This window comes from Macaca mulatta, chromosome 7 (assembly GCF_049350105.2).
Source record: "Macaca mulatta isolate MMU2019108-1 chromosome 7, T2T-MMU8v2.0, whole genome shotgun sequence".
Lineage (NCBI taxonomy): Eukaryota > Metazoa > Chordata > Mammalia > Primates > Cercopithecidae > Macaca > Macaca mulatta.
The window spans coordinates 8,854,525-8,881,844 of NC_133412.1; the positions used below are offsets into that span (position 1 = coordinate 8,854,525).

Here is a 27,320-nt window from a genome sequence, read left to right on the forward strand (position 1 = left end):
ACCTGCGCCTTCCCTGCCCGGCTCCCGGCTCCCGCTACGGCCCCAGCTGGGGCCCAGGGCACGGCGGCGGGGCTCGCGCCCGGGGACGGCAGCGGCTCGCGCCCGGTACGGCAGCAGCGGCGGCTCGCGCCCGCGCTCGGGCCGGGGAGCGCGCGGGGCGGGCGGGGGAGGGCGCGGCGCGGCGCGGCGCGGCCGGCGGGCGGGCGGCGCGGCGGCGGCGGCATGGGCGCGGGCACCGGCGGGGGCTGCGGGCTCCCGGCTCCCAGCCCGGCCCGGCCCGCTCCCGGCGCGCGGCCGCCGCGGCCCCCGTAGCCGGCTGGGAGGCCGTCCCCGCACCCGGCGCAACTTGCCTCGGACCCTCTGTGAGGAGAGGCGGCGGCGGCGCGCGCCGGGCCGGGCGAGAGCGGGCGAGGCGTGCGGGCGCCCGGCGCGATGCCTCCGGCCGGCAGCTCCCGAGCGCCGCGTCCCGCCGCGCTGCCCCGCAGCCTGTCCCGCCTGCGCGAGTGCCCGGGCCGCTCCCGCATCGTGCTGGCGCTCGGGGCCACGCAGATGGCGCTCGGATGCCTCATCGTGGCAGTCAGCTTCGCCGCGCTGGCGCTCACCACCTCGGCCCGCGTCCGCCACTCCTGCCCCTTCTGGGCAGGCTTCTCGGTGAGTGTCCGCGGCCAGACGGGGACGGGCTCCGGGTACTGCGCGGGCCGGGGGAGCGAGGCGCTGCGGCCGCCGGGACGCCACCGCGGGCAGCAAGTTCCGGGCTCCAAAGCCGGGGCCGAGCAGCTGCAGCGCGGGGCGCAGTTCGAAACTCCGAGCAGAATAACTCCAGGGCCCGGCTCGCCGCTCTCGGAGCATCGCGTTCCCGCTCCTATTGCGCTGATTCCCGGAGTTACTTTTCTTAGAGGAAACAGCAGCCAGGCGCCCGCCGTCCTCCGAGCCCGCAGCGGCCGGAGGGAGCGCCGGGGACACGACCTCGCCAGCCGAGCGGCGGAGGCCGAGGCGAGGAGGTGGAATCCGACCCGGAGCGGAGCAGCGTGTGGTCGCGCCTCTTGCCTTCGCGGCTGCCCTGGCCAGGGGTGTGAGGGGGTGGGCGCGGGGCGCGTCCCGTCTGGTTTTGGGTCAGTCCGGCTATCGGGGACCGGCCAGCCCCTGTGGTCACTCGCCGACTTGGCTTCGGGGACTTGTGGTTTCCCGCGTCCGCCCAGAACGGCGTGGTTTGTGGGCAGCGGGACTGGGCAGGCGACCCGCATCCGGCATCCTGGGGCAGGGGCCAGGGGGCGGGGGCCGGGGGGCGGGCAAGGTGCGGGGGCCGTGGCTGCTTTCTGAGCTCCAGACCTTAAGGATGACCGATTTTCAGACTCCTAACCACTAAATCAGAGAAGCCAGTGATGAACACATCTCCATAGGAGAAAGACGCCAGTACATCTCTATTAAAGTGACTGTCCCCAAGAGTTAATTTTTGGCGTTTTGTAGCATTTTGATGCAAGTTGTTTTTTTCCCTATATTAACAAAGAATGGACGTTATGGGAATGGGAGAGATACATATGCAGAGCAGATATTTATGAAGAGTGGCGCTTGTTCTGAGAACTCTTGACATCTGTAACTGCATTTGGTGTATCGTGCTGAAATACATCGCATAGGCTTGTTAACTCAGTATGTTTTAATTCCATCTACAGAAATCCAAACCATTCCTTTATAACTAATGTTTGCTATTTGTTCTTGAGTTTTAAAATTTGAAAACATTCGTCCAGCCTTGCTTATTTGTTTTTTCATAATAGTCTTTGTTCTTTAAGTTCATTGCATGGCTTTATACAAGATCTGAGCAAAATTGCCTCTGGAAACCTCTATCGATACAGGTGTGGTTGTTCATCCTAATGGGGGTATTAAGTTTCAAAGCTTATTTCAGATCAAGGGTGAGCCTTAGAGAGCTGAATAGGAACAACAGACTGTGTGGTCACAGCTGGGAGTGTTCAAAGGAAAGAGAGGAGGTTGGAGGCAAGCACACGGGAGCTGTGATTTAAATGCCCCTCTCTATATAGTTTTCACACATCTGTTGCTCAGTTTTTACCATTGTTTAATATACATTGTTTTCATGTCTGTCGAGCGGTCATTGAGGTTAAAGTCTGCTGGATCCAGCCTACAGGTGGCAGACTGGTGAATTAGCTCCACGTCCTGGCTCCTCCCTGAGCCCCCCCGCCCTTCCTGGTTTAGCCTTGGGTTCCCAGGGGTGTGGAGAGAGAACTGCCTCTTAATGATAAACCTAAAGGTGAAAACATGAATTGGACACAGTAGAAAGGCTTATTTATGTGAAAAGTGCACATCCCCTACATTTTAAAGAGTTAAATAAATGTGTAAAACAGTTAATTCAGTTTGCATTGACAGTGTTATTCTCTTCAACAACTCTAACCTGTTTTTTTTTTTTTTTTTTGCCTTAAGAGGCAGGATCTCGCTCTTTTGCCCAGGCTGGAGTGCAGTGGCACTATCATAGCTCACTGCACCCTGGAACTCCTGGGCTGCAGCGATCCTCCTGCCTCTGCCTTGCAAGTAGCTAGGACTGCAGGTGTGTACCACCATGCGTGGCTAATATTAAAAACTTTTTTTTTTTTTTTAAAGAGATGGGGGTCTCATTATGTTGCCCAGGCTGGATTCAAGGGATGCTCCTGCCTCGGCCTCCCAAAGCACTGAGATTACAAGCTTGAGCCACTGTGCCCGGCCTATAACCTGTTCTAACTTCTTATGATTCAGAGTAATTCCACACAGTTCTCCTACGTATGGACGTTCCTCTAGGCTCTGGAGATCAACAATGAACACAGCACACTCTGCTTACATTTTGGAGATTATAAGATGACTTCTGTCCTGGGTCCTCCATCTCCCACCCACGTATTTTTTCATGGGCTTCTTTTCTGTCTTCAAACTTACTTTGCTGCAAGCACCTTGAAAGTTCTTTCAGTACGGTACAGTGTATACCATTTTTCACCTGTTGTCTGCAACCCTTTGCAGAAATGATGATTCGTTCCTGCTGTATTGAGACAGGTTTGCATGTTAACATGGTTGTGAGTAGGGGACGCTGACCCATTGCCGTATATATGTCTGCCTGCTGGGATTGGTGCAACTGCCTTGCCAAGGTTTCTTCATTTAAGAATGGCAACTGGGCTGGCTGGGCTGGCTTCATACAGAAATGCACACTGTGGGGCTTAGGGCTTCCCTCTGGTTTCTCTGAATCTTCTAAAATGAGACCTATGTGCTCTTTAGCAACATATGGCTTTCTAGGCCCTCTCTTTGGTTTGCACATGGTGAAAACCCATTGTAAAAACAACTCTCCTAGCTTTAAGAAACAAAATTATTAGCTAAGACAGACAGCCCATGCTTAGTGAGCACTTACTTATTGTGTGTGTAACAGCCCATTACTCTGGTGGCCTCTGCCTGCTGGTGCTCAGGGTTTTGTGTGGTTCCCTCTGCTTGAGTTTGGACTGGGCCTCTGATTTGTCTTAGCCAGTGGAACACAGTGGAACTGAGCCTGACTCTGTTCTGAGCCAAAGCCTTAAGAAATCTTGGTGTTTCTGCTGAGTAAACTGAGGGGAAGAGGGATGAGTGACTTACCCAAGGTCACTCAGCTACGAAGTAGCTTTGAACTTAGTTGCTCTGACTTTTTAGAGGCCAAACTCCTGCTAACCATTAGGCAGAAGGGGATGAAATAAAGCATGCTGGTAAAGGGGTCCACTTCAGCAAGGAGGCTCTCTGTTTCTTAGGAAAAGCATAAAACATGCCTGGAAAGGTGAAGATACAAGAGAAATTTAAGGAGCCATTCCATTGGGCCAAGTTGAAGAAGTTTAAGGTTGAAAGGGGAGGACTCGGCAAGGTTGGAGACAGGAGTGGATGGCAGGCCTGGCCGGAGGTCTGTGATGAACGCAGAGCTATGCAGTTGCCGTTGTTTGAGTACCCCTGCAGATGGTTTTCTTGTGCTGGGCTGTGCCAGCCAGTGAGTCAGCAGGTGGATCAGTTCCCTTGTGGATAGATGTCCTGCCCATTTTGAGAGGTAATGAGCTGTGTTCATAGTTTAGAAGACTGAGAGCTGGATAGAGGTCTTGAATAGTTATCCTTTAATAGAGTAGTTTGTTATTTCTCTTGGAGATTTTATCAATGCCCAGAACTCAGGGGCAAACAGGTACATTGTGAGTTATCCACATTACCAGTCACATATGTTGATAAAGACATAGCCATTGTGAGCTGACACTGTCTCTCGCTCTCTGTGTGTGTGTGTATTTTTTTTTGTTGTTTTGTTTTGTTTTTTTGTTTTTTGTTTTTTGAGACGGAGTCTTGCTCTGTCGCCCAGGCTGGAGTGCAGTGGCGCGATCTCGGCTCACTGCAAGCTCCGCCTCCTGGGTTTACGCCATTCTCCTGCCTCAGCCTCCTGAGTAGCTGGGACTACAGGCGCCCGCCACCGCGCCCGGCTAATTTTTTGTATTTTTAGTAGAGACGGGGTTTCACCGTGGTCTCGATCTCCTGACCTTGTGATCCGCCCGCCTCGGCCTCCCAAAGTGCTGGGATTACAGGCGTGAGCCACTGCACCCGGCCTGTGTGTGTGTATTTTTCCTTTAAAAAGCAACTCCACTGGATTTTTTTCATACTCTGAAAGTAATATATAAAAAGTAAAAATAACTGAAAATAAAAAAGTGGCTGGGCATGGTGGCTCACACCTGTAATCCCAACACTTTGGGAGACTGAGGCGGGTGGACCCCCTGAGCTCAGGAGTTGGAGACCAGCCTGGCCAGCATGGCGAAACCCTGTCTCTACTAAAAATACAAAAATTAGCCAAGTGTAATGATGAGTGCCTGTAATCCCAGCTACTTGAGAGGCTGAAGCAGGAGAATCACTTGAGCACAGGAGGCGGAGGTTGCAGTGAGCCAAGATCATGCCATTGCACTCCAGCCTGGAGGACAAGAGTGAAACTCCATCTCAAAAAAAAAAAAAAAATATATATATATATATACACACACACACACACACACACACACAATATATATAGCTTTTGTCTACCCCAATTCTCTACCCGTAGACCACCGGTATTACCAGTGTTGTTTAATGTAGTCCTTCCACGCTTTCCTTTATGATCATAAAATGTATTAGAATATATATATATGTGTAAGGAAAATGTTTCTTTTCTTTTTAGAAACAATTTACAAAAATGACATTATATCACCCATATTACTCTGTAACTTCTTTTAAAAATTTAATGTATAACGAATATTCCCAGCCATAACTCATTATTATTATTTAACACATTGTTTTTAATGGCTGTGGAATAGTCCAAAGTATGAATTATTACAAGTTACTCAGTTATTCTCCTGCTGGGAATCATCTCTGCCAGTTCTGTGTCTCTGCAAACAGTGCTGCTTATCCAGCCCGAGATGCCACTGCTTTTTTATTTTGAGCATAGATTCCCCCAAGTGGAATTGTTAGTCAACGAGTATTCAAATTGGGAGTTTTGTTAGCTATTTCTGGATTAATTTTCACAGAAGAATGTAGGCACATCCACCCACAGAAGCCTACAGTGTGTGCCCCTTTTCCTGTCCTCTTGCAGCGTGGGATATCAGCAATGCTGAGCATTTTTATTAATTTAATAGAGGCAGAATGATATTTCATTGGATATGGATTTCCATGGATACTTTATTATGTGTTGCAAATATTTTCTCACTTTGCTTAATTTTTGGTGTCTTGCCAGATAGAACATTTTAAAACTTTTAATATAATGCATCAATTTTGGGAGTACTGACAGTTTTATCATATTAAATCTTCCAATTCAGAAACAGAGTATGTCTCTTCATTTCTTTGTTCCTTGTTTTATGCCCGTCAGAACATGTTTTATGGGGATGTATTCATGGTGGCAAAGTAGTTTTTCAGTCTCCCCTGAACTCCTCCTGGAAGCTAAACCAATCAGCAAGACAGCCGTAGATAAAGCCCAAAGAGGATGTGTCAACAAAAGTGATGGGGACTCTCTCCCCTGCCCCCATTCCCAGGACTGGGTGGGTGTGCCCGAATCACCAGCATCAGAAGGACCTGGAGAAGAGCCGCAGTGACCCCAGGGGAGTGATGGGAAATGAAAGGAACTATTGACAGGTGGTGGAACCCAAAAACTACCACGAGCTGCTCACCCCTAAAAGTAGGATGGAAGTCTGGTGGACAGACCTGAGAGCAACTGGCAAAACTGGAAAGGGACTCCTAGGCTTCTGGCGACAGGTGAGAGCAACCAACTGTGTGTGGATGTGGGAGAATCAGCATCGATGTGGTGGCACAGGCCTTGGAGAATCTTAGAAACATACAGTAAGTCCTCCCTTCTAGAAGGACAGCACCTCACCTTGAGCAGAAATTACTGGAAACATACGCCAAGTTGAGCAGAAGACAGATGGCAAGAGAAAGTAAGTTCAGAGGGTGGAGGTGTGGAGGGGGACCCCCAAGGAAAAAGATCTCAAAAACTGCTTTAACAGTGAAAGATAACATCAAAAGCTGAGAGCATATAGCCTTGGAAAAGAAAGACTTAGAAGTTCTAGAGCCGGAGCAAAGGACTAAAGGCAAGAGATTCTTCTGAGCTTTACAAAGATTCTGGACTCGATGCTGGGAAACAAGTGGATACATGGAGAATTCCTATTTTGAGTCTTTCACAGATCAGTAGAGCCAAGTGGGAAAGCTATCCTAGTCCATCCCTTCATTAGGAACTTTCCTGTTCTATTAGGAACTTCTTCCTCATTTAATCATGGACAGCAAAAAAGGAATACGTTCCCACCTCATGCAACATTTATTCAATGAAAACGTGATGAAAATGAACATAGTGGTACTACTGAAAATGAGAGCACACCAGAAAAATTATAAATTAATATTTCAATATAAGCTAAAAGAAAAAGTTTCGTAAGAGTAGTATGAATCAGAAACTTTATTTTACTTACTTATTTATTTATTTATTTTTATTTCTTTATTTCTGAGGCAGAGTCTCACTGTGTTGCTCAGGCTGTTGATCTTGGCTTACTGCATCCTCTGCCTCCCGGATTCAAGTGATTCTCCTGCCTCAGCCTCAGCCTCCCAAGTAGCGAGATTTCAGGTGCATTCCACCACACCCAGCTAATTTTTGTGTTTTTAGTAGAGATGTGGTTTTGCCATGTTAGCCAGGCTGGTCTCCAACTCCTGACCTCAGGTAGTCAGCCCACCTTGGCCTCCCAAAGTGCTGGGATTATAGGCACGAGTGACTGCTCCCATCCTGAATCAGAAATTATAAAAACTACAAAAGATATGGCTAGATAACAGGAAATTATGAAAGGCGAACAGAAAGATGTCAGAAAAGAGTTTGGAAAAAACGAGTTTCAAAAATGAAGACTAAATTAGAAGGAACACAGGAGCAGATATTCTTAGGAAGCATGGAAATAAAAATAGAGGATGAAAAGGAGAAAAATAATAAAAAAAGAAGGGAATAAAGTGAATTAAAGGAATGTAGGACACAGGCAAAGGAGGTCCAATATATGTATAATTAGTGTCCAGGGACAGAAAAACAAAGCAATAGAATAGCATAAATATTTAGAACTATAATGCAAGAAAACTTTCCTAAAATAAAAGAAGACTTGAAAGGATGCATTATGTAACTGGGAGAAATCAATGGAGAATAGTCAGCATTGACATGTTTTCCTGTAAAATAATGGATTTTATTTATTTATTTATTTATTATACTTTAAGTTCTAGGATACATGTGCACAACGTGCAGGTTTGTTACATATGTATACATGTGCCATGTTGGTGTGCTGCACCCATTAACTTGTCATTTACATTAGGTATATCTCCTAATGCTATCCCTCACCACTCCCCCCACCCCACGACAGCCCCTGGTGTGTGATGTTCCCCTCCCTGTGTCCAAGTGTTCTCATTGTTCACTTCCCGCCTATGAGTGAGAACACGCGGTGTTTGATTTTTTGTCCCAGCGATAGTTTGCTGAGAATGATGGTTTCCAGCTGCATCCATGTCCCTACAAAGGACATGAACTCATCCTTTTTTATGGCTGCATAATATTCCATGGTGTATATGTGCCATATTTTCTTAATCCAGTCTATCATTGATGGACATTTGGGTTGGTTCCAAGTTTTTGGGTTTTTTTTTTTTTTTTTTTTTTTTGGAGACAGAGTCTTGGCTCTGTCGCCCAGGCTGGAGTGCAGTGGCGTGATCTTGTCTCACTGCAAGCTCCGCCTCCCGGGTTCATGCCATTCTCCTGCCTCAGCCTCCCGAGTAGCTGGGACTACAGGCGCCGCCACCTCGCCCGGCTATTTTGTATTTTTGGTAGAGACGGGGTTTCACCGTGTTAGCCAGGACGGTCTTGATCTCCAGACCTCGTGATCCGCCCGCCTCGGCCTCCCAAAGTGCTGGGATTACAGGCGTGAGCCACCGCCAAGTCTTTGGATTTTAAAGATTAAAAAAACAAACCTGACAGAGTGTGGTGGCTCACGCCTGTAATCCCAGCACTTCGGGAGGCTGACGTGGGTGGATCACATGAGCCAGGAGTTGAAGACCAGCCTGGACAACATGGCCCATTTCTACTGAAAATACAAAAAATTAGCTGGACATGGTGGCACGTGGCTGTAGTTCTAGCTACTTGGGAGGTGGAGGTGGGAGGATCACCTGAGTCTGGGAGGTTGAGACTACAACGAGCTGAGATTGCACCGCTGCACTCCAGTCTGGGTGACAGAGAGACACCCTATCTCAAAAACAAAACAAAACAAAAAACACCAAAAAAACCCAAAAACCCAACAACAAAACACACACACACAGAACCCTCCCTTGGGCATCAGGTAAAAAGTCCTAGTCATTTGGAGATATGGTGCACTGGAATGCTCGTAGCCAAATTCTATGCTAAAAAACAATGAAACTCTCTCTCAATATTGTTTTCTGGATATGTTTTGAAATAATTTCTAACTTATAGAAAAGTTACACAACAGAACCAAGAATTCCTGTGTCTCTTCTCTTAAATTCCCGAGTTGTAAACATTTTATTGCATGCACCCCATGGCTTGAGCTTGTGCACATTCTCTTTCTCAAGGTAAAAAAGATCTCAATTATCATTAGTTTTTTCTCAGTGTTTTGGGAGAAAGTTGTGGATGTGACGCTGCTTCACCCCCAAAAAACTCAGTGTATATTCTCACCACTCATGGATGCTCTTTATGTACTCATCATGAGCCTCTCCAAATTAGGAAATCAGCTCTTTATGTACTCATCATAAGCCTCTCCAAATTAGGAAATCAACATTGGAAGAATATTGTTATCCAATCTGTAGACCCCATTCCAATTTCATCACCTGCCCAGATAGTGTTTCTTTTTCTTCTCTGGCCCACGGTCCTGCCCAGGAGCATGCGCACTTCTCATGTGCCTTCATTCTCCTCAGCCTTTCTCTCTGTGTCACGTTTTCCACAGTTTTGAAGGGCACAGGCCTTGCATTCTGTAGGATGACCCTGAACCTAGATCCATCTGATTTATCCTCATGGCCAGACTCAGCTCATGCATTCTTGGCAGGACAATCCCAAAGATGATGCCCTGCTTTTCTCAATGCATCGCATCAGAGGCATTGATGTTAGCCTTCCCACCACTGGTGACATTCACCTTGATCACTTAATGATATTGCTGTCCGCCAGGTGTTATTATTTTAAATTCACCATTTCCCCTTTGATTATAGTTTGTGTGAGGAAGTCTCAGATTATGCCAGTATCCTGTTTCTGGTCAAACCTCTATCTTTCAACTTCACATCTGTTGATGATTGCCATCCGAACCAGCCTCCTCTATGATGGTTGCCAAGTCATAACTTTCTCTTTTCATTCCTTTGACAATATTTATTTTATTATTATTATTATTATTATTACTATTATATTTGAGATGGAGTCTCGCTCTGTCGCCCAGGCTGGAGTGCAGTGGCGTGATCTCGGCTCACTGCAAGCTCCGCCTCGCGGGTTCACGCCATTCTCCTGCCTTAGCCTCCCGAGTAGCTGGGACTACAGGCGCCCGCCACCACACCTGGCTAATTTTTGTGTATTTTTAGTAGAGACGGGGTTTCACCGTGTTAGCCAGGATGGTCTCAATCTCCTGACCTCGTGATCTGCCCACCTCGGCCTCCCAAAGTGCTGGGATTATAGGCGTGAGCCATCGCACCTGGCCCATTCCTTCTACATTTATTAATTGTTATTCTACTGTAGGAAGAGCTTTCCCATTCTCTCCTATGTATGTATGTATATATGTATGGATTTATGAATTCATTTTAGAACATGGGGGTGCAGATATCTCTTCATTCATACGGTTTTCATGTTCTTTGGTTATATACCCAAAGGTGGAATTGCTGCATGGGACAGTTCTATTTTTAAGTTTTAAAGGAGCTTTGGTACTGTTTTCCATAATGGCTGTACTAACTTACCTTCCCACAAACAAAGAAATTGTTCCCCTTTCTCCATATCTTTGCCAACACTTACTGTCTTTTGTCTTTTTGAGAATAGCCATTCTAACAGGTGTGAGATGATATCTCATTGTGGTTTAGATTCGCATTTCCCTGATGATTAGTTATGTTGAGCATTTTTTCATATCCCTGTTTGCCATTCGTATGTCTTCTTTTAAAAAATGTGTATTCATGAACTCCAGCCACTCTCTCCTGTGCGTCTCCATTCTTCTAGCGGTTACACTTTCCTCTTTAACCATCTATTTAAATCTGTGTTTTCTGTTAGTACACCAGACTAAATGACAGCTGTGATCACAATCCCCCTTGCTGAAGCCAAATGGTTTCTTTATACTTTCACCGCCCCCTCCTTGCCATCTTCTACTCTGTAGCCCCACAGGAAGAATCCCTGCTCTGGTTCCTTTAAAATAATTCTTCAAAAGAAAACGGACCTTGAACATTATACTGGGGTCTACATAATTTGAGTGTGTGAAAGAGATTTTTTTTTTCCTTTGTATTTCACCTTTTTATTTGGGGGAACTTTGAACTGGAATTTTGAAAAGGTCAAAAGTACTGTATCTGATAGTTTTGTTGAAGAGTAAAGAAATTATGATAAAACCTAGGATGGTTTCTTCAGACTCTGTTGTTTCCATGTTTGATAGTGAGTTTAGACCATGTGGTTTTTTTTTTTTTTTTGTCATTACAGAGCTCTTCTCAGGGTGACAGTTATGGAAGGAAGGATATTGACAGACAGCAAAGGCTAGAACAGGGCTTCCTCTAAGTCCCCAGGACCTCGCCCTCCTTGGTTCTATTCCTGCATTTAGGCATTTAAAATTTTTTCCCCAGGTTTTTTTTTTTTTTTTTTTTTTTGAGGCGGAGTTTCACTCTGTCACTCCAGCTAGAGTGCAATGGTGTGGTCTCTGCTCACTGCAACCTCTGCCTCCCCGGTTCAAGTGATTGTCCTGTCTCAGCCTCCCGAGTAGCTGGGTGCCATCATGCTCAGCTAATTTTTGTATTTTTGTAGAGATGGAGTTTCACCATGTTGGCCAGGCTGCTCTCGAACTCCTGACCTTGTGATCTGCCCACCTCGGCCTCCCAAAATGTTGGGATTACAGGTGTGAGCCACCGCACCCGGCCTTTCCCCAGTTTTATTGAGGTGTGATGATTGACAAAAAATTTGTCATATTTAAGGTATATGTCTAAGGTATACAGTATGGTGTTTTGATGTAAGTATACCTGTGTAGTGATTCCCACAATCAAGGTAACTAACGTATCCATCACCTGACATAGTGACCTCTGTGTGTGTGACATTTACAATCTACTCCCTTAACAGACTTCAGGTATACAAGACAGTATTATTAACTGTACTTGCCAGGCTGTACATTAGAACCCCGTACAGATTCATCTTTTAACTGAAAACGTGCACACTTTGACCAACGTCTCCCCATTTTTGATAGCATGTTTTGGAATTGTAGTTTCAATTTATAAGCTTGGACTGCTCTTAGCTCCACTTCCAACTGCTGATAAAAGCGTCATAATTTACCTGAAGGACATGGTACAGTGAGGTGGAGGGTGATGCAGGCAGCCCACAGGAATGGAGGATGTTAAAACACTGGCATTTGCGGGGGAGGAAGGGGTGTTGGTGAGTCAAGTATTTAGGGTATAATAAATGTAAAAAAACTACTTCTTTTACATCCCAGCTACTAGAGCCTATGACATAATTATTACATAAACATTCAAGTTATTTGTTCTAAAATAAATCCATAAAGTTTAAGCTCACTGTTTTGCAGAGAAAACAGAGAACATGTGGAACTTCATGAAAAAGCAAATTTTTATTTGAAAAGTAAACCTCGAAGTTAACTAATTATAAGAGATGTGCTGGCTTCTCATCTGTAATGAGAAATTACAGATAATGGCTTTGATAGTGAATAGGGATAGTGATTTTGAAAGACATTTTTGGAACCCTCAGCAGAATTTGAAAGGATTATGATAATGATACCTACTTAACATGTTAATAAGCAACTTAGCCACAGTGAGCATGTCCTTATCAGTCTCTTGATTTTAAAAAAAACCACATCTTTTTTCAATTATACCCAAGTTCTTTTCTACCATTTACAAAGGGATACTATGTTTTTAGAAACTGATTTCTGACCCAGTGTCAGAAAAAAGCAGAGAAACATAGCATCTGCTTTGCACCCGCCAGTTCATTAAATCCAGCATTGGTGACACCCATGTCCTCTCTCTGGGCCTGCCCCTGTCTTTGGTGCCTTGAGAGGGTATGAGACACCCCAGAACGGACTCTTCAAGAAGAGGAAGTAACACCTAGGAAATGCGAGTAGGTTAACAGGGCTGTGAGTCTGTCATAACATAGTCAATAGCTGCTCCTCAAGATCAGCTTTCTCTTTGGAAAAAAAGAGAATGTGTTTAAAAAGTGTACATATAATTATATATACATTTCATGATACTTTATGGCTTTATTGCCATATCATCAATAACAACAACAACAAAAAAAGAAGAAAACAAAAACCTTTGAAACCCCCTGAGCAAGGCACCTGTCCATTGATTTCAAAAGTTCTACCTATGGTTGCTCCCACTGGCCCTGATGCATGCCTCTTGGTGAGTGGGGTGACATCCAAGAGAGTTTAAGGAAGTGGAGAAGCACTGTGTCTGTGTGGAGAAAGAGCCCTGCTGTGACATGCTCCCCTGGTACTGAAAGCACATCTGTCTGTCTATCTATCTGTCTGTCTGTCTATCTGTCTGTCTATCTGATGTCTGGATGTGGGCAGAGCGTGTCAGCTGACGGCCTCACCTTTGGATGCATGGGCTGGGCATCGGCGTAGGTGAACTGCCTCTCCTGCCTTGTCTTGGCCTAATATGAAGAGTGTCTGCTCTGGGGTATGACTTCTCAGTTGGAAAGCGGAAGAGGCCGATGGCTCATTTCTTTGGGGAGTGCAGCATTCTTTTCTTCTGCCTGAGAACACATACTAGTGCTGTATGTGTGTGTGTGTGTGTGTGTGCGTATAGTAATATATATTACTATATATAGGAACCTATATAGGCAGCTCATCCTATCACTCTAAAGCCTCTCTCCTTCATGTGCTGAATTGAGACTCTTCTCTCTGCTTCCTCTGCCAGTAATAATGTATATTATATATTATATAATGTACTTTTCATATATTCTGTTATCTTTTTCATATATAATCTTTTCATATATTACTGATTGTTTTCATATATTTCTGTTAGCATCATCACCATAAAACATCCATGTATGTATTAAAATATATATGTATGTATCTGTATAAAACCATATATATGTATGCTTTATGATGGTGATGATGATGATAATGATGATAACAGCAGTATACGTTCATGGAAATAAACATTCAGACAGTATGGAAAGGTACAAAATGAAAGGCAAAACCTACTCCTCATCTCCTGCCCTCCCTATTCCTCAGAGTTAAATATTTCAACCCTCTGTTGTTACTTCTTTGGTGGCAACACACCATTGTCTTCATAATTGACATCACTGAAGAAGCATCTAATGCTAGCCTGGTTCATCTTCTTTTGCTGGTAACCTAACTCGCTCTTCTGGAGGCTGCTAGGGTCTACTCTTTGTTTTTGATTTTCTGATATTTTGCAGAACTTAGTGATGGGTCTTAGCTACTCAGTGTGTTCTTTCTTTAATGCCGAAAAGTTTGTTTCTTGAGTATTTCCTCAACTTTCGTTTCTGTTTTATGGAACTCCTGTTAGTTAGGTGTCTGACTTTGTTGTTGTTGTTGTTGTTGTTGTTGTTTGAGATGGAGTCTCGCTCCGTCGCCAGGCTGGAGTTCAGTGGCATAATCTTTCTCGGCTCACTGAAACCTCTGCCTCCTGGGTTCAAGCGATTCTCATGCCTTAGCCTCCTGAGTAGCTGGGACTACAGGTGCCCACCACCATGCCTGTCTAATTTTTTGTGTTTTAGTAGAGATGGGGTTTCACCATGTTGGCCAGGATGGCCTTGATCTCCTGACCTCAGGCCTCCCAAAGTGCTGGGATTACAGGCGTGAGCCACTGTGCCTGGCCAGGTTGACTTTCTGTGTTGATCATCCAGGTGTCTTAACTTCTCTCTCACAGTTTCAACTGCTGTGCTTTTTGCTTTGTAATCCAGGAGATTTCTTTAATTCCGTCTTCTGGACCACCTATTGAATTTTAATTTTTATTTATTTACTTTCAATTGTATAGATTTATGGGGTAGAAGTATAGTTTTGTTACATGCACAGATCGCATAGTGGTGAAGTCAGGGCTTTTAGGGTATCCATCACCCAAATACTGAACATTGTACCCATTAAGTACACAGTGACACAGGGTTGGACAGTTGAAAGGACTCTGAGACTCCCCAGAGTATACTTGGGCAAGGCTTTCCTTTTTTTAAGAGTCGGGGTCTCGCTGTGTCACCCAGGCTGGAGTGCAGTGGTGTGATCACATTTCACTACAGCTTCAGACTCCTAGGCTCAAGCGATCCTCCCAAGTAGCTGGTACTATAGGCACTCAGGAGCATGCCCAGCTAATTTTTAAATTTTTTGTAGAGATGGGTTCTTGCTGTGTTGACCAGGCTGGTCTCAAACTCCTGGCCTCAAGCAACCCTCCTACCTCGGCCTCCCAAAGTGTTGGGATTATAGGCATGAGCCACTTTGCCTGGCCCTAAGGCTTTCAGAAAGGGAAATGGTGCAGGGCAGGAGGAGGAAGGTCACACAGGCCAATACCAGAGAGGTCCAGCCTTCCCATGTGCTGCTCCCAGAGGCCTTTCTCTGTCACACGGGATGCACTTTGTCTTCAGATTGTGAATCATTAAGATGTTGGCGAGACTCTTGGCCTTGGGAGCAACAGGCTCATTGGAGGAGGAGTCTTTCCTACCCCTTTGGTCAGGTATCTAGAACCAGGATGCATGATGAGTTCAATAACAAAAACTCAGAGAACCAGGTGCAGACCATTATGCTGAACATTTTGTATAAACAATCTGACCACACAGGTTGCCGCCTGGTCAGTCTTGGACCCAACCATGGATTGACATTAGTTGCTAGTTGTTACATTTCACCTGGTTTGGCTGAAGATCTGAGTGGTGGTTCTAAGCCTCCTGGAGACTTTAGCACAGGGTTGCAACAGAACAGGTGAGATCAACTTGTTATTTTATACAGTATTTTTAATTCTCATTTATATTTTCTGCTACTTTTTCTTAGTGTTTGTCTTACCTTTTGGTTGCATATTTTTTTCATTTCTACCTGAGGGTACTAATTGTAATTAAGTAAGATAAGTTTTGTAGTTTCCTCCGGGGTCAGTTTTTCTGTGTTGCTCTAAATCTTTATCTTTGATAGTTTTGGTTTTCCTTAACAGTCTGGTAGCCCATGGTTGTCCTTTAATGTTTATACGGTTGATTAAAAGGTGCTTGGCATGTTTTCTTCTATGTCCCTGACCTCCCCATCAAATGAGGGAGTGGCCTAGCTCTGTCTGGATGTGGGCAGAGCATGTCAGCTGGCGGCCTCACCTTTGGATGCTTGGACTGGGCATCGGTGAGCTGCCTCTCCTGCCATATCTTGGCTAATATGAAGAATGTCCGCTCTGGGGCATGACTTTTCAGTTTGAAAGCGGAAGAAGCTGATAGCTCATTTCTTTGGGGAGTTCACATTATTTTTTCCTCTGCCTGAGAATGCATATCAGTGCTGTAAGTGCTTGCATGAGGCATGGGGGTCTGGAGACCTGGAATCCCTCTATATTTCTGCAGGTAGCCTTTAGTCACCTGGTTTTTGATCCCATTTTTTGCTTTTGCTGTTGGAACCTGTGGACTCTGGGGGTTCCTAGGTGCAGCTCATCCTATCACTCTAAAGCCTCTCTCCTTCAGGTGCTGAATTGAGACTCTTCTCTCTGCTTCCTCTGCCAGTAACTAATCTTAACTCTTATTCGTGACTTTCAATGGCCGTCTTTCTCTCCTCTTCCACCCAAATGAACTCCATCAGCAGGAGAACTCCAGGGGAGCAGCTCACAGTCTCAGAGACTGATTAGCAGGGCCCATCTCCAGCTGGCTCTCTCTTGAGTCCTGACCCAGTTTTCGAAGTTTCATGCTATGTCTCTCTTTCCTTAGCCTGGTGGAAACTGTTTGGACCTCACTCTAGTTATTGCAAGAATAATAGTTTTGAAAATTTAAATTGACCCATTTTTTTTCTTTCTGTAAATCATATTGCCCTGCAGCTCTCCCACCCATTAAATCAAGGATGTGCATTGCTTTGGGGGAAGAGTAGGTACTATCTAGAACAAAGACCTCATTACTCCGCTTTGAGTCTCAGCACTGACTTTCTTCAGTCTCAAGAGAGACTCCAGTCATGAAAACCAGGCTTTGTGGCAAGAGAAAAAGAATCATATTCCAAAAGTTTTCTGTTATATACTGAGAGCAAAGCTAGGAGGCCTGAAAATGGTTTTATTCTTCAGTCCCAAGGTGGCGGGATGGAGGAGATGACGGGAGAGAAGTTCCCCTGCAGCAGGGAGTGGTGGAAAGCAAGGGGAAGGAGAAAGCCATGTGAGTCTGGGAGGAAGGACTCTGAGCAGGTGGAGAGATTTGGAGGTGAAGAAGCTTCTTGGGTCCCTAAGAAGGACATAGCATCATAGCACCCTGTACTACTCCACATGATTGAATGAATAAGGACTGGACATTGGCCATCTGTCCCCTTGGCCTCCATGTCTTCCACCATGATGGAGGAGCCGTAAGATAGCACTGGGGGAGGAAAACGTGTATACCAGAGATAGACAAACTTTTTCTATACAGAAGAATCAGTGTTTAGGCTTTGTGGTCATCTGATCTTCTGTGGCAACTACTCAACTCTGCTGTCATAGTGTGGAGGCAGCCATAGACCATTCGAAAATGAATGGATATAGCTGTGTTCCAGTAGAACTTTGTTTATAAAAGCAGCAGGCCAGATTTGTCCCAGGGATCATAGTTTGTTGACCTCTGGTCTAGAAGATTGGGTCTGAAATTTCCCGTGGACAGTGTGTAGAATAAAGACACCTGCAAGTTTCCATGTTGCTGTGGGACATGTTAAACATAGCGGAGAGGGAAGAGACAGGTGCTGCCACTCAGTGGTGGGCAAACAGACCTCCCTAGATGAGGCTGTGGGGCAGACCTCCATAGCTGGAACCTGTGGAGACTGTAGCCCAGTCTCAGAGAATCCTCAGGGCCACCCAAAACAGAGGTGTGGTGGAGCAGCAAGGGGAAATGGCCACGCTCCCTGGGAATGATGATTGTGCAGTGAGTGCCCCTGCAAGGGACACCCTGGCAGTGGACACAGCAAGGGCAGGGCTGACACTGAGAGATGGGGCCAGTGGAGCTTCACTGCAGCTGGTTAGCAGGAGGACATTCCTGGGCCCAGACTCCTGTCTCTCTGCCCTACCGGCCACTTCTGTCACTCACACAGGTCTCTGCATTTGAAGCTGTTACCTCTCTCCTCCTGACATCCCCCATTACTGACTTTACATCTGCACTTGGGCAAGTCATAGACACTTAAAATTCAGGATGTCCCCGACCAAGTTGCTCAGTTCCTCTCCAAATTAAGTGTCTTCTCCTCTGTTTTCAAGGAGTGGAACCACCATTCACCCAGTTCCTCCAACCAGACACCAGTGGTCTTTCCAAACATAGCCTCTTGTCATCCCACTGATTCTTCTTCAGAAATACTGACTTCTGCCCACTGTGTCTCTCTTACCCAGATTATTCTGGTAGCCCCGTAACTGGCTTCTTCACCTCTGCTCTTGTCCTTTCAATCTGCCCTTCACACAGCATCTGGGGAATCTTTATGATGCAAATGTGAAATGTCATATTCAGTTCCAGTTTTGGCCACTGTGGACCAGGTATTGGGACTAACCCAATGTCTAAGCTAGCAGAGCTGGATAGGTTGAATATGGGTTAGGTCAGTGTGGTGGGCGGAATTGTCGTCCCCCAGAGGGGTCCACATCCTAATCCCTAGAAGCTGTGAATCTGTGTCTCACATGGCAAAAAGGGACTTCATGGATGTGATTCAGTTAAGGATTTTGAGAGAGGGAGACCATCCTGGATTATGTAGGCAGGCTCTGTGTAATCATGGGGGTCCTCCTAAGAGGGAGACAGAAGATCTGAGTCAGTAGTAGGAGGTGGGTGATGAATGCAGCGACTGGAATGATGAGAGGAAGAGAGTTATGAGCCAAGGAGGCCGGGCGCAGTGGCTCACGTCTGTAATCCCAGCACTTTGGGAAGCCGAGGCGGGTGGACCATGAGGTCAGGAGATCAAGATCATCCTGGCTAACACAGTGAAACCCTGTCTCTACTAAAAATACAAAAAACTAGCCAGGCATGGTGGCGGGCGCCTGTAGTCCCAGCTACTCGGGAGGCTGAGACAGGAGATTGGCTTGAACCCGGGAGGCGGAGCTTGCGGTGAGCAGAGATCGCGCCATTGCAGTCCAGCCTGGGCGACAGAGCAAGGCTCTGTCTCAAAACAAACAAACAAAAGAGTTATGAGCCAAGGAAGGCAGGCGGCCTTGGGAAGCCCAGAAAGGCAGGGAAGCAGTTTCCCCCCTGGATCCCCCAGGAGGAGCCCGGCCTGCGACCCCTGGAATTTAGCCTGGTGAGACTGATTTGTACCTCTCACCTCCAGAATGTAGGATGATAGCTGTGTGTTGCTATAAGTCACCAGGTTTGTGGCAGTTTGTTACAGCAGCAATAGGAAACTAATGCCGCTGAGGCACTGGGGGGACACAGGAAGGGAGGGTTGTTTACCTGCTGGTGGTCCAAAGATGGTTAGTCAGAAATCCAGGGGGGCTCAGCCACCTTGCACACAGGCCTGTGTGAGGTGAGGGGAGCAGGCGTGGCTTCCATACTGTTTAGATCCAAGGGCCTCCTCTGGTGAGTGCTGGTGGGGTGGGGACAGTCATCTGTATGTGAGACTGTAACTCGATCAATCACAAGAACTAATGAGTGCTTACTTTTTGCCAGATGCGATTCTAACAGTGTTTCACATCAACTCATTTAAGCCTAGCAGTAGCCCCTGAGGAATGGGTACTACGTCTGGTCCTCATTTTGTACAGCTGACCCTTGAACAGTACAGGGTTAGGGGCACCGACTCCCTCTGCAGTTGAAAATTCATGTATAACTTTTGACTCCCCCGAAACGTAACTACTAATAGCCTCGTATTGACTGGAAACGTGAATGGATGATTAATACATCGTTTGTATATGTGTTATATGCTGTATTCTTACCATAAAGTAAGCTGGAGAAAGGAAAATATCATTAAGAAAATCATAAGGAAGAGAAAATATATTTACTGTTCATTAAGTGGAACTGGATCATCATAAAGATCTTCATCTTTGTCATCTTCCCATTGAGGGGGCTGAGGAGGAGGAGGAAGAGGAAGACTTAGTTTTGCTGTGTCAGGGTGGCAGAGAAGGGAGAGGTGGAGGAGGTGGAAGAGGTGGAAGAGGAGTTGGAGGAGGTGGAAGAGGGAGGAGGAGGTGAAGGAGGAGGTGGAGGACCAGGTGGAGGAGGGGTTGGAAGACAAGGTGGAGGAGGTGGAGGAGGTGGAAGAGGGTGGAGGAGGTGGAGGAGGGGTTGGAAGACAAGGTGGAGGAGGTGGAGGAGGTGGAAGAGGGTGGAGGAGGTGGAGGAGGAGGTGAGGAGGAAGTGGAGGAGGAGGTGGAGGACAAGGGGGGAGTAGGAGATGGTGGAAGTGGAGGATGAGGTGGAGGAGGTGGAGGAGGAGCTAAAGGAGATAGAAGAGGAGGTGGAGGATGAGGTGGCGGAGGTGGAGGACGAGGTGGAGGAGGTGAAAGAGGAGGTGGAGGAGGAAGTGGCGGAGGTGGAGGATGAGGTGGAGGAGGTGGAGGAGGAGGTAAAGGAGGTGGAGGAGGAGGTGAAGGAGGAGGTGAAAGAGGAGGTGGAGGAGGAGGTAGATAAGGTGGAGGAGGAGGTGGCAGAGGTGGAGGACGAGGTGGAGGAGGTGGAGGAGGAGGTAAAGGAGGTGGAGGAGGAGGTGAAGGAGGAGGTGGAAAAGGAGGTGGTGGAGGAGGAGGTGGCGGAGGTGGAGAATGAGGTGAAGGAGGAGGTAAAGGAGGTGGAGGAGGAGGTGAAGGAGGAGGTGGAAAAGGAGGTGGTGGAGGAGGAGGTGGCGGAGGTGGAGAATGAGGTGAAGGAAGAGGTAAAGGAGGTGGAAGAGGAGGTAGAGGAGGAGGTGGTGGAGGAGATAGATGAAGTGGAGGAGGAGGTGGAGGAGGAGGTGGTGGACAAGGTAGAGGAGGTGGAGGAGGAGGTGGAAGAGGTGGAAGGGGAGGTAGAGGAGGAGGTAGACAAGGTAGAGGAGGTGGAGGACAAAGTGGAGGAGGTGGAGGAGGAGGTGGTGGACGAGGTGGAGGAGGAGGTGAAGGAGGTGGAGGTGGAGGAGGTGGAAGAAGTGGAGGAGGTGGAAGAAGAGGTGGAGGAGGTGGAAGAAGAGGTGGAGGAGGTGGAGGAGGTGGAGGAGTAGGTGGAAGAGGTAGAGGATGAGGAGGAGTAGGTGGAGGAGGTAGAGGATGAGGTGGAGGAGGAGGTGGAGGAGGTAGAGGATGAGGTGGAGGAAGTGGAGGAGGAGGTGGAAGAAGTGGAAGAGGTGGAAGAAGAGGTAGAGGAGGTGGAGGAGTAGGTGGAGGAGGTAGAGGACGAGGTGGAGGGGGTGGAGGAAGTGGAGGAGGTGGAGGAGGAGGTAGAGGAGGAGGAGGTGAAGGAGGTAGAGGACAAAGTGGAGGAGGTGGAGGATGAGGTGGAGGAGGATGAGGTGGAGGAGGAGGAGGTGGAGGAGGAGGTGGAAGAGCAGGTGGAGGAGGAGGTGGAGGAGGAGGTGGAGGAGGAGGTGGAGGAGGAGGAGGTGGAGGAGGAGGTGGAAGAGCAGGTGGAGGAGGAGGTGGAGGAGGAGGTGGAGGAGGAGGTGGAGGAGGTGGAGGAGGTTGAAGAGGTGGAGGAGGTAGAGGAGGTAGAGGAGGTGGAGGAGGTGGAGGAGGAGGTGAAAGAGGTGGAGGAGGTGGAGGAGATTGAAGAGGTGGAAGAGCTGGAGGAGGTAGAGGAGGAGGTGCAGGAAGTGGAGAAGGAGATGGAAGAGGTGGAGGAGTTGGAGGAGGTTGAAGAGGTGGAGGAGGTGGAGGAGGTAGAGAAAGTGGAGAAGGAGATGGAAGAGGTGGAGGAGGTTGAAGAGGTTGAAGAGGTGGAGGAGGTGGAGGAGGTAGAAGAGGTGGAGGAGGTGGAGGAGGTAGAGGAGGAGGTGGAGGAAGTGGAGAAGGAGATGGAAGAGGTGGAGGAGTTGGAGGAGGTTGAAGAGGTGGAAGAGGTGGAGGAGGTGGAGGAGGTAGAGAAAGTGGAGAAGGAGATGGAAGAAGTGGAGGAGGTTGAAGAGGTGGAAGAGGTGGAGGAGGTGGAGGAGGTAGAGGAGGAGGTGGAGGAAGTGGAGAAGGAGATGGAAGAGGTGGAGGAGTTGGAGGAGGTTGAAGAGGTGGAAGAGGTGGAGGAGGTGGAGGAGGAGGTGGAGGAAGTGGAGAAGGAGATGGAAGAGGTGGAGGAGGTTGAAGAGGTGGAAGAGCTGGAGGAGGTAGAGGAGGAGGTGCAGGAAGTGGAGGAGGAGGTGCAGGAAGTGGAGGAGGAGGTGGGAGGGGAGTCAGGAGAGGCTGGTACACTTGGTGTAACTTTGACTGAAACCAATCCACGTGTAAATGCACCTATACAATTCAAACTCGGGTTGTTCAAGGTCAGCGGTAGATTGGAGATTGCCTGGGAAGCCCCACCTGGGCGAAGTGTTTGAGGGGAGGTTGGGGAGGGATGTGTGCAGAGGATGGTTGGATGGCCAGGCTGGTCTGGGAGGTCGTGAAGAGGGCAGGCATGTACTGAGTCTGGGTGCTAGGGGCCAGCTTGGGGCCTGTGCCATGGTCTGCAGAAGTTAAGCATTTTTGGAAGTCCATGTGGCATCACTCATCCTACCTGGTGGGCTGGGATGCTGGAGTGGGGGAGGGAGACCCCAGGCATGGGAAACAGCAGAGCCATTCTCCCGTGGGGTGGCTTCAGAGGCCTGCTAGGCATCGTGGGCAGTGATCACATGACAACAGGCTGCTCCTGTCTGAGCGCCCTCACACCTCTTTCTCTCCATTTTCCCCTACTCTTCTTGTTTCCAGAAGCAAGAAACCCCACCCCCACAGCTTTGGGGAGGGGAGTATTTTATGAGGGGCCGGCATCCCCTGGCACAGGTGGGTGTTGAAGAAAGTTTGTAGAATGACTGACTGTCTAATTCTTTAACCTCTCTGAGCCTCATTTGATCATTGGTGAAAAGGGGGATTGACTGTTACTGCTGTTTCCAAACCATTCTGCACTGTGGCTTAGGAGAGCTAGAGCAAGTTGTCACTTTACCCATTGCAGTTATCCAGGTACCTGATAGTGTGATGCTCTGAGCTAGGCGTTAGCGGTTGGCACAGGTTTCTGGGAATAATGGCTGGGGATAATTCCTGAGAGTTCCCAGGGAGGGGAAACAGAGGGACTTGGTAAGGGCAGGCTGAGCTCTGAGGGGAGAACGGGCACCTGCCTAAAGATCCAGGTGGTGAAACAAGGTCCCACTAGGTATTTTTACAACACGGATCCTGTAAACAAGTTGTCATTTATTCCTTTTCGGCCCCAAAGGAGCGCTACACAGTGCCTGTTAGGGCGAACACGAAGTGGGTGTGGGTATGAAGCAATCCCACCACTCCTCCCCTCCCGTGTCTCCAGTGAGGATCCTACGTCATCCAGGCAGGCAGCTTCTTGGTTCCAGCAGCGGTCTCTGAATTATGTAGATGCAGCAGGTGGCACTTTTGGGGAGGATGGGGAGAGGGGCCTGTGACCAGAATTGTTTGCATCTCAACCCCTGCTCTGCCCCGTGGGATCCTCAGCTGCAGAGCTCGTCCCTGGGAATGAGGTGGATGGGTGAAGGGCAGATTGGAAGGACAAGAACAGAAGTGGAGAAGCCCTGGGAATGAGGTGGAGCAGCTGGCATCTGCGCTTTGGGCTGTCAGAGAGAAGACACTAAAACCCTGTAGCCGCTCCCTGAGGGAGAGTCAAAGTTCAGGTCACCTAAGGTGGTATTGATCTAAGTCTCTTGACCTGAAAGAGCCCTCGAAAGCACAATGGGAACTAATCAGACAGGAGGTGAGCCTGGGCCAGAGGCCCAGCATTAACACAAGGGCCTAGGATGGGGCTGGGGCCAGCCAGGTTTGCTGGTGAGGGGCTGTTGTAGATTTCTGACACATGCCCGGCAGTGTGTGAGAAAGACTCATTTTTTACATCTGTGTTCTTTCTAAGTCAGGCTAGCTCTGTATGCACTGGCTGCCCTCGCAGAGGAACTAGTGGATTATTTGCTCGTAGGCAAACTTATCAGCTTTGAAGAAGGAATAGCTTGAGCATTATGCACTCCCAGGTGTCTCCGGGCAGAGTGTCCACCCCTTTGGCCATGGGATGGAGCGCTCTGGGGCCTGAGGTGGCTGCCCCATCCTGCGCCCAATTACACTGTGCCCAGGTCACACTGGCGGTGGGCGATGAGAGCCTGAGTTGGAGTAGAACAATCATGGGGACCATAGGTGGGGAACTGAATCCACATGTGGGGCGAGGGACCACCTACATGGGGCTGAAGCCAGGGGAGAGAGAACTTTAGAGGACAGAGCCTTGCCTGGAACTAGAGACATTGATGGAGACGGGGAGATTTGAGCAGGCGGAAGAGACAGAAATGAGCGGGAGTCAGCTGGGTGTGTGCCCTGAGAGATCTTGCAAGAAAGGCTCAGAGTCATTATCTGTTTTTATTATTCTTGGCAAAACTGGTTGTTGACATTTTTTTGGGTGTGAAAATACTGAGTAAACTAATGAGTAAGGAAACATTTAAAAATGTTCTCTGTTCTTTGGGAATTTCACAAGAAATTTTCCTCCCTCCCTCCCTCCCTCCCTCCTTCTCTCCCTCCCTTCCTTCTTTCTTCTGAAGAATGACTGCCTAATTCTTTAATCTCTCTGAGCCTCATTTGATGATTTGTGAAAAGGGGATTGGCTCTTATTGCTGTTTCCAAACCATTCTGCACTGTGGCTTAGGAGAGCTGGAGAAAGTTGTCACTTTACCCATTGCAGTTATCCAGGAGATAACTGTTGGGTCTCTCTCTATGGCCCAGGCTGGAGGGCAGTGGCGGATCACGGCTCACTGCAGCCTCAACCTCATGGGCTCGAACGATCCTCCCACCTCAGTCTCCCAAGTGGCTGGGGCTGCTGGCATGCCACCACTCCCGGCTCATTTTTTAATTTTAATTTTTGTAGAGAGGAGGTCTTGCTGTGTTGCCCAGACTGGTCTCAAACTCCTGGCTCAAGCGATCCACCCACCTTGGCCTTTCAAAGTGTTGGGATTACAAGCGTGAGCACTGTGCCTGGCCAGGAATTTCCCTTCTTTGGGAAGAAGCTGTCCTACCCATGCTGAGATTCAGAGATGGGTGTGGGGGAGCTTTGACAGGGGTTGTGGGTGCAGGTGGTGATGAAGAACGAATGGGTCCGTTTGTGCGCCGAAGTGTGTCTGACTCTGACCCCCAGGTCGTAGGGGCCCAGAGCATAGTGGGCTCTGTAAGGAGGAAAGAGGTGGGAAAGAAGGATGCAACCCTCAGAGGGGAGTTAGGGAGGGCTTGGTGCCTTTCTTCCTGGTGCCCATCTTTTCTGAGCTGATCTGGCGTATGCCTGCCCGATGCAGGTGGGGGATCTGGGAATCTGTGAGTAACCAGCTCGCTGGGATGGGTCACCCTGAGCAGCGCGGAAGGGCTGCGTTTACAGAGTGCTGCTCATCACGGTGGCTGCTGCAATGGGACCATGCAGGCTTCCTTATAATAGAATATATTTTAACACAGTTTAATACTTTGTTGTTAGAGGGCTTTCTTCTTTAAAATTATTTGATGAAAAAAATACCATTCAGTTATTTTTGGAAATACAGAGTACCAAAAGACAAAACCAACCTTGTCCGGTCTAGTAGCCCTGACTCTTCCTTTGGGGAGAAGCTGTCATACACTGATTCGTGGTCCAGGTAACCCCAGTGGACATTTAAAGGACAAAAGTAAAACTTGTACAGCATCTTGTTAGAAAATTCAGGTGCCACGGAGAGGCACCAAATGAAAAACCCAAGTCTCTCTCCTCTCCCCAGAGGTGTTCCCCGAGGAAAGGAGGATTTCTTCCAGATCGCAGACGAGTATCCTTCCCTCCTCCCCTGGCAGCTTCTCTCTCTACGAGTCAGAAGAGGAGATACTGCGCACACAGTTCCAGCCTTTCTTACTGTCACCAACAACGTCTCCTGTAGCTAACTGTTTGTCAGTGGATATAGCTCATGTAATTTTCAAAAAATCTTCTGGTGCTCTATTGAATGACTATAATGTAATTTATTTAATAAGCTCCCATTGAGCTGACATTTTTGTGTATCTCGTTTTTGTCATAACATACTTGCAAGTATTGCTAACGTTTGTAGGAATGTTCATTGGGCAATTTCCCAGCCAAGAGGTTTCTAGGTCAAGAGGTACGTGCCTTTTAGATGGAAATAGATTTTTCGGATTGCCCCCAGGACAGGCTGAACCGTTTGCAAACCCCACAGCAGTAGGTGAGAATACCCAGGCCCTCCCTTGGCTCAGCTCCACCACCACCTCCTCCAAGAGGCCTCTGTGAGCACTCTCTTTTAAGGAGAACTTTCTCTTATCCTGATTTTTATTTTCCTTCAGCGCACTTAATACTGTCTGAAATTTGTCTTTTTCACTGAAATCTAAATCCCATAAAGACAAAGATTTTGCACAACACGGTGTCTCTCTAATGCCTAGCTTGTGGACCTGTAGACCTTCAATATTTGTTAAATGAATTTATGAATGGATTTTGATTCATTATGTCATAAGATGTGATAGAGCCAATCCCCTTCAGCTCTCCTTCCCCCTTCCCACCCCTTTCGTTTCTTCCTTCCCTCCTTTCCTCTTCCCTCCCTCCCTTCCTTCCTCCCTTCCTCCCCCCATCCTGTCCTTCCTTCCTTACCTTCCTCACTTCTTTCCTTCCTTTTTTTTTTTTGAGATAGAGTCTTGCTCTGTTGCCCAGGCTGGAGTGCAGTGGTGTGATCTCGGCTCACTGCAAGCTCCACCTCCTGGGTTCAAGTGATTCTCCTGCCTCAGCTTTCTGAGTACCTGGGATTACAGGCGCCTGCCACCACGTGCAGCTAATTTTTGTATTTTTAGTAGAGATGGGGTTTCAACATGTTGGTCAGGCTGGTCTCAAACTCCTGACATTGTGATCTGCCTGCCTCGGCCCCCCAAAGTGCTGGGATTACAGGCGTGAGCCACCGTGCACGGCCCCCTTCCTTCCTTTTAAATGGAATTCCAGTTACTGTTGTGACATCACAAGTTATCCTCAAACTTAGCAGTTTAAAACAGGTGTTTTATTTTGTTTATGATCTTGTTGGTGAGGAATTTGGAACGGCTCTGCTGGGTGATTCTTGCTTGAGGTCTCCTGTGATCGTGTTGGATATCGGCTGGGGTTGTAACTCATCTGAGGACTCGATGGGGTGGGGCATCCCAGACGCTCCACTCACATGGCTGGCAGTTGTGGCCAGCGGGCAGCTGGGGCCGCAGCCACGTGTATCCTTGTAGCTCCTCCAGCACTGTGGTCTCAGGGTAGTTGGACTTCCTACGTGATGGCTGCTTCCCCCAGAGCAAGTATCCCAAGAACACCAATGGAAACTGTTGGCTTTTCTGAGATTAGGCTCACAGGTCTCCCGAGGTCATTTCCTCTGTACTCAGTTGGCTGAAGCAGTCACAGATCTGCCAGCATTTGAGGGGAGGGGACATAGGCCCTACCTTTTGATAGG

At 47.9% G+C, this 27,320-nt stretch overlaps 1 protein-coding gene across 9 annotated transcripts in view; it reads left to right on the plus strand.

Moving 5' to 3' along the window:
- The first annotated feature begins 249 nt into the window (after positions 1-249).
- Positions 250-27,320, plus strand: part of ENTREP2 (endosomal transmembrane epsin interactor 2) — a 443,707-nt gene continuing 416,636 nt past the window's right edge. For all 9 annotated transcript variants that reach the window (XM_077939052.1, XM_077939054.1, XM_077939047.1 and 6 more), the window contains exon 1: positions 250-651. In XM_077939052.1, the coding sequence (XP_077795178.1) occupies positions 433-651 (219 nt within the window). In that variant the 5' untranslated portion in view covers positions 250-432. The remainder of the gene's footprint in view (positions 652-27,320) is intronic.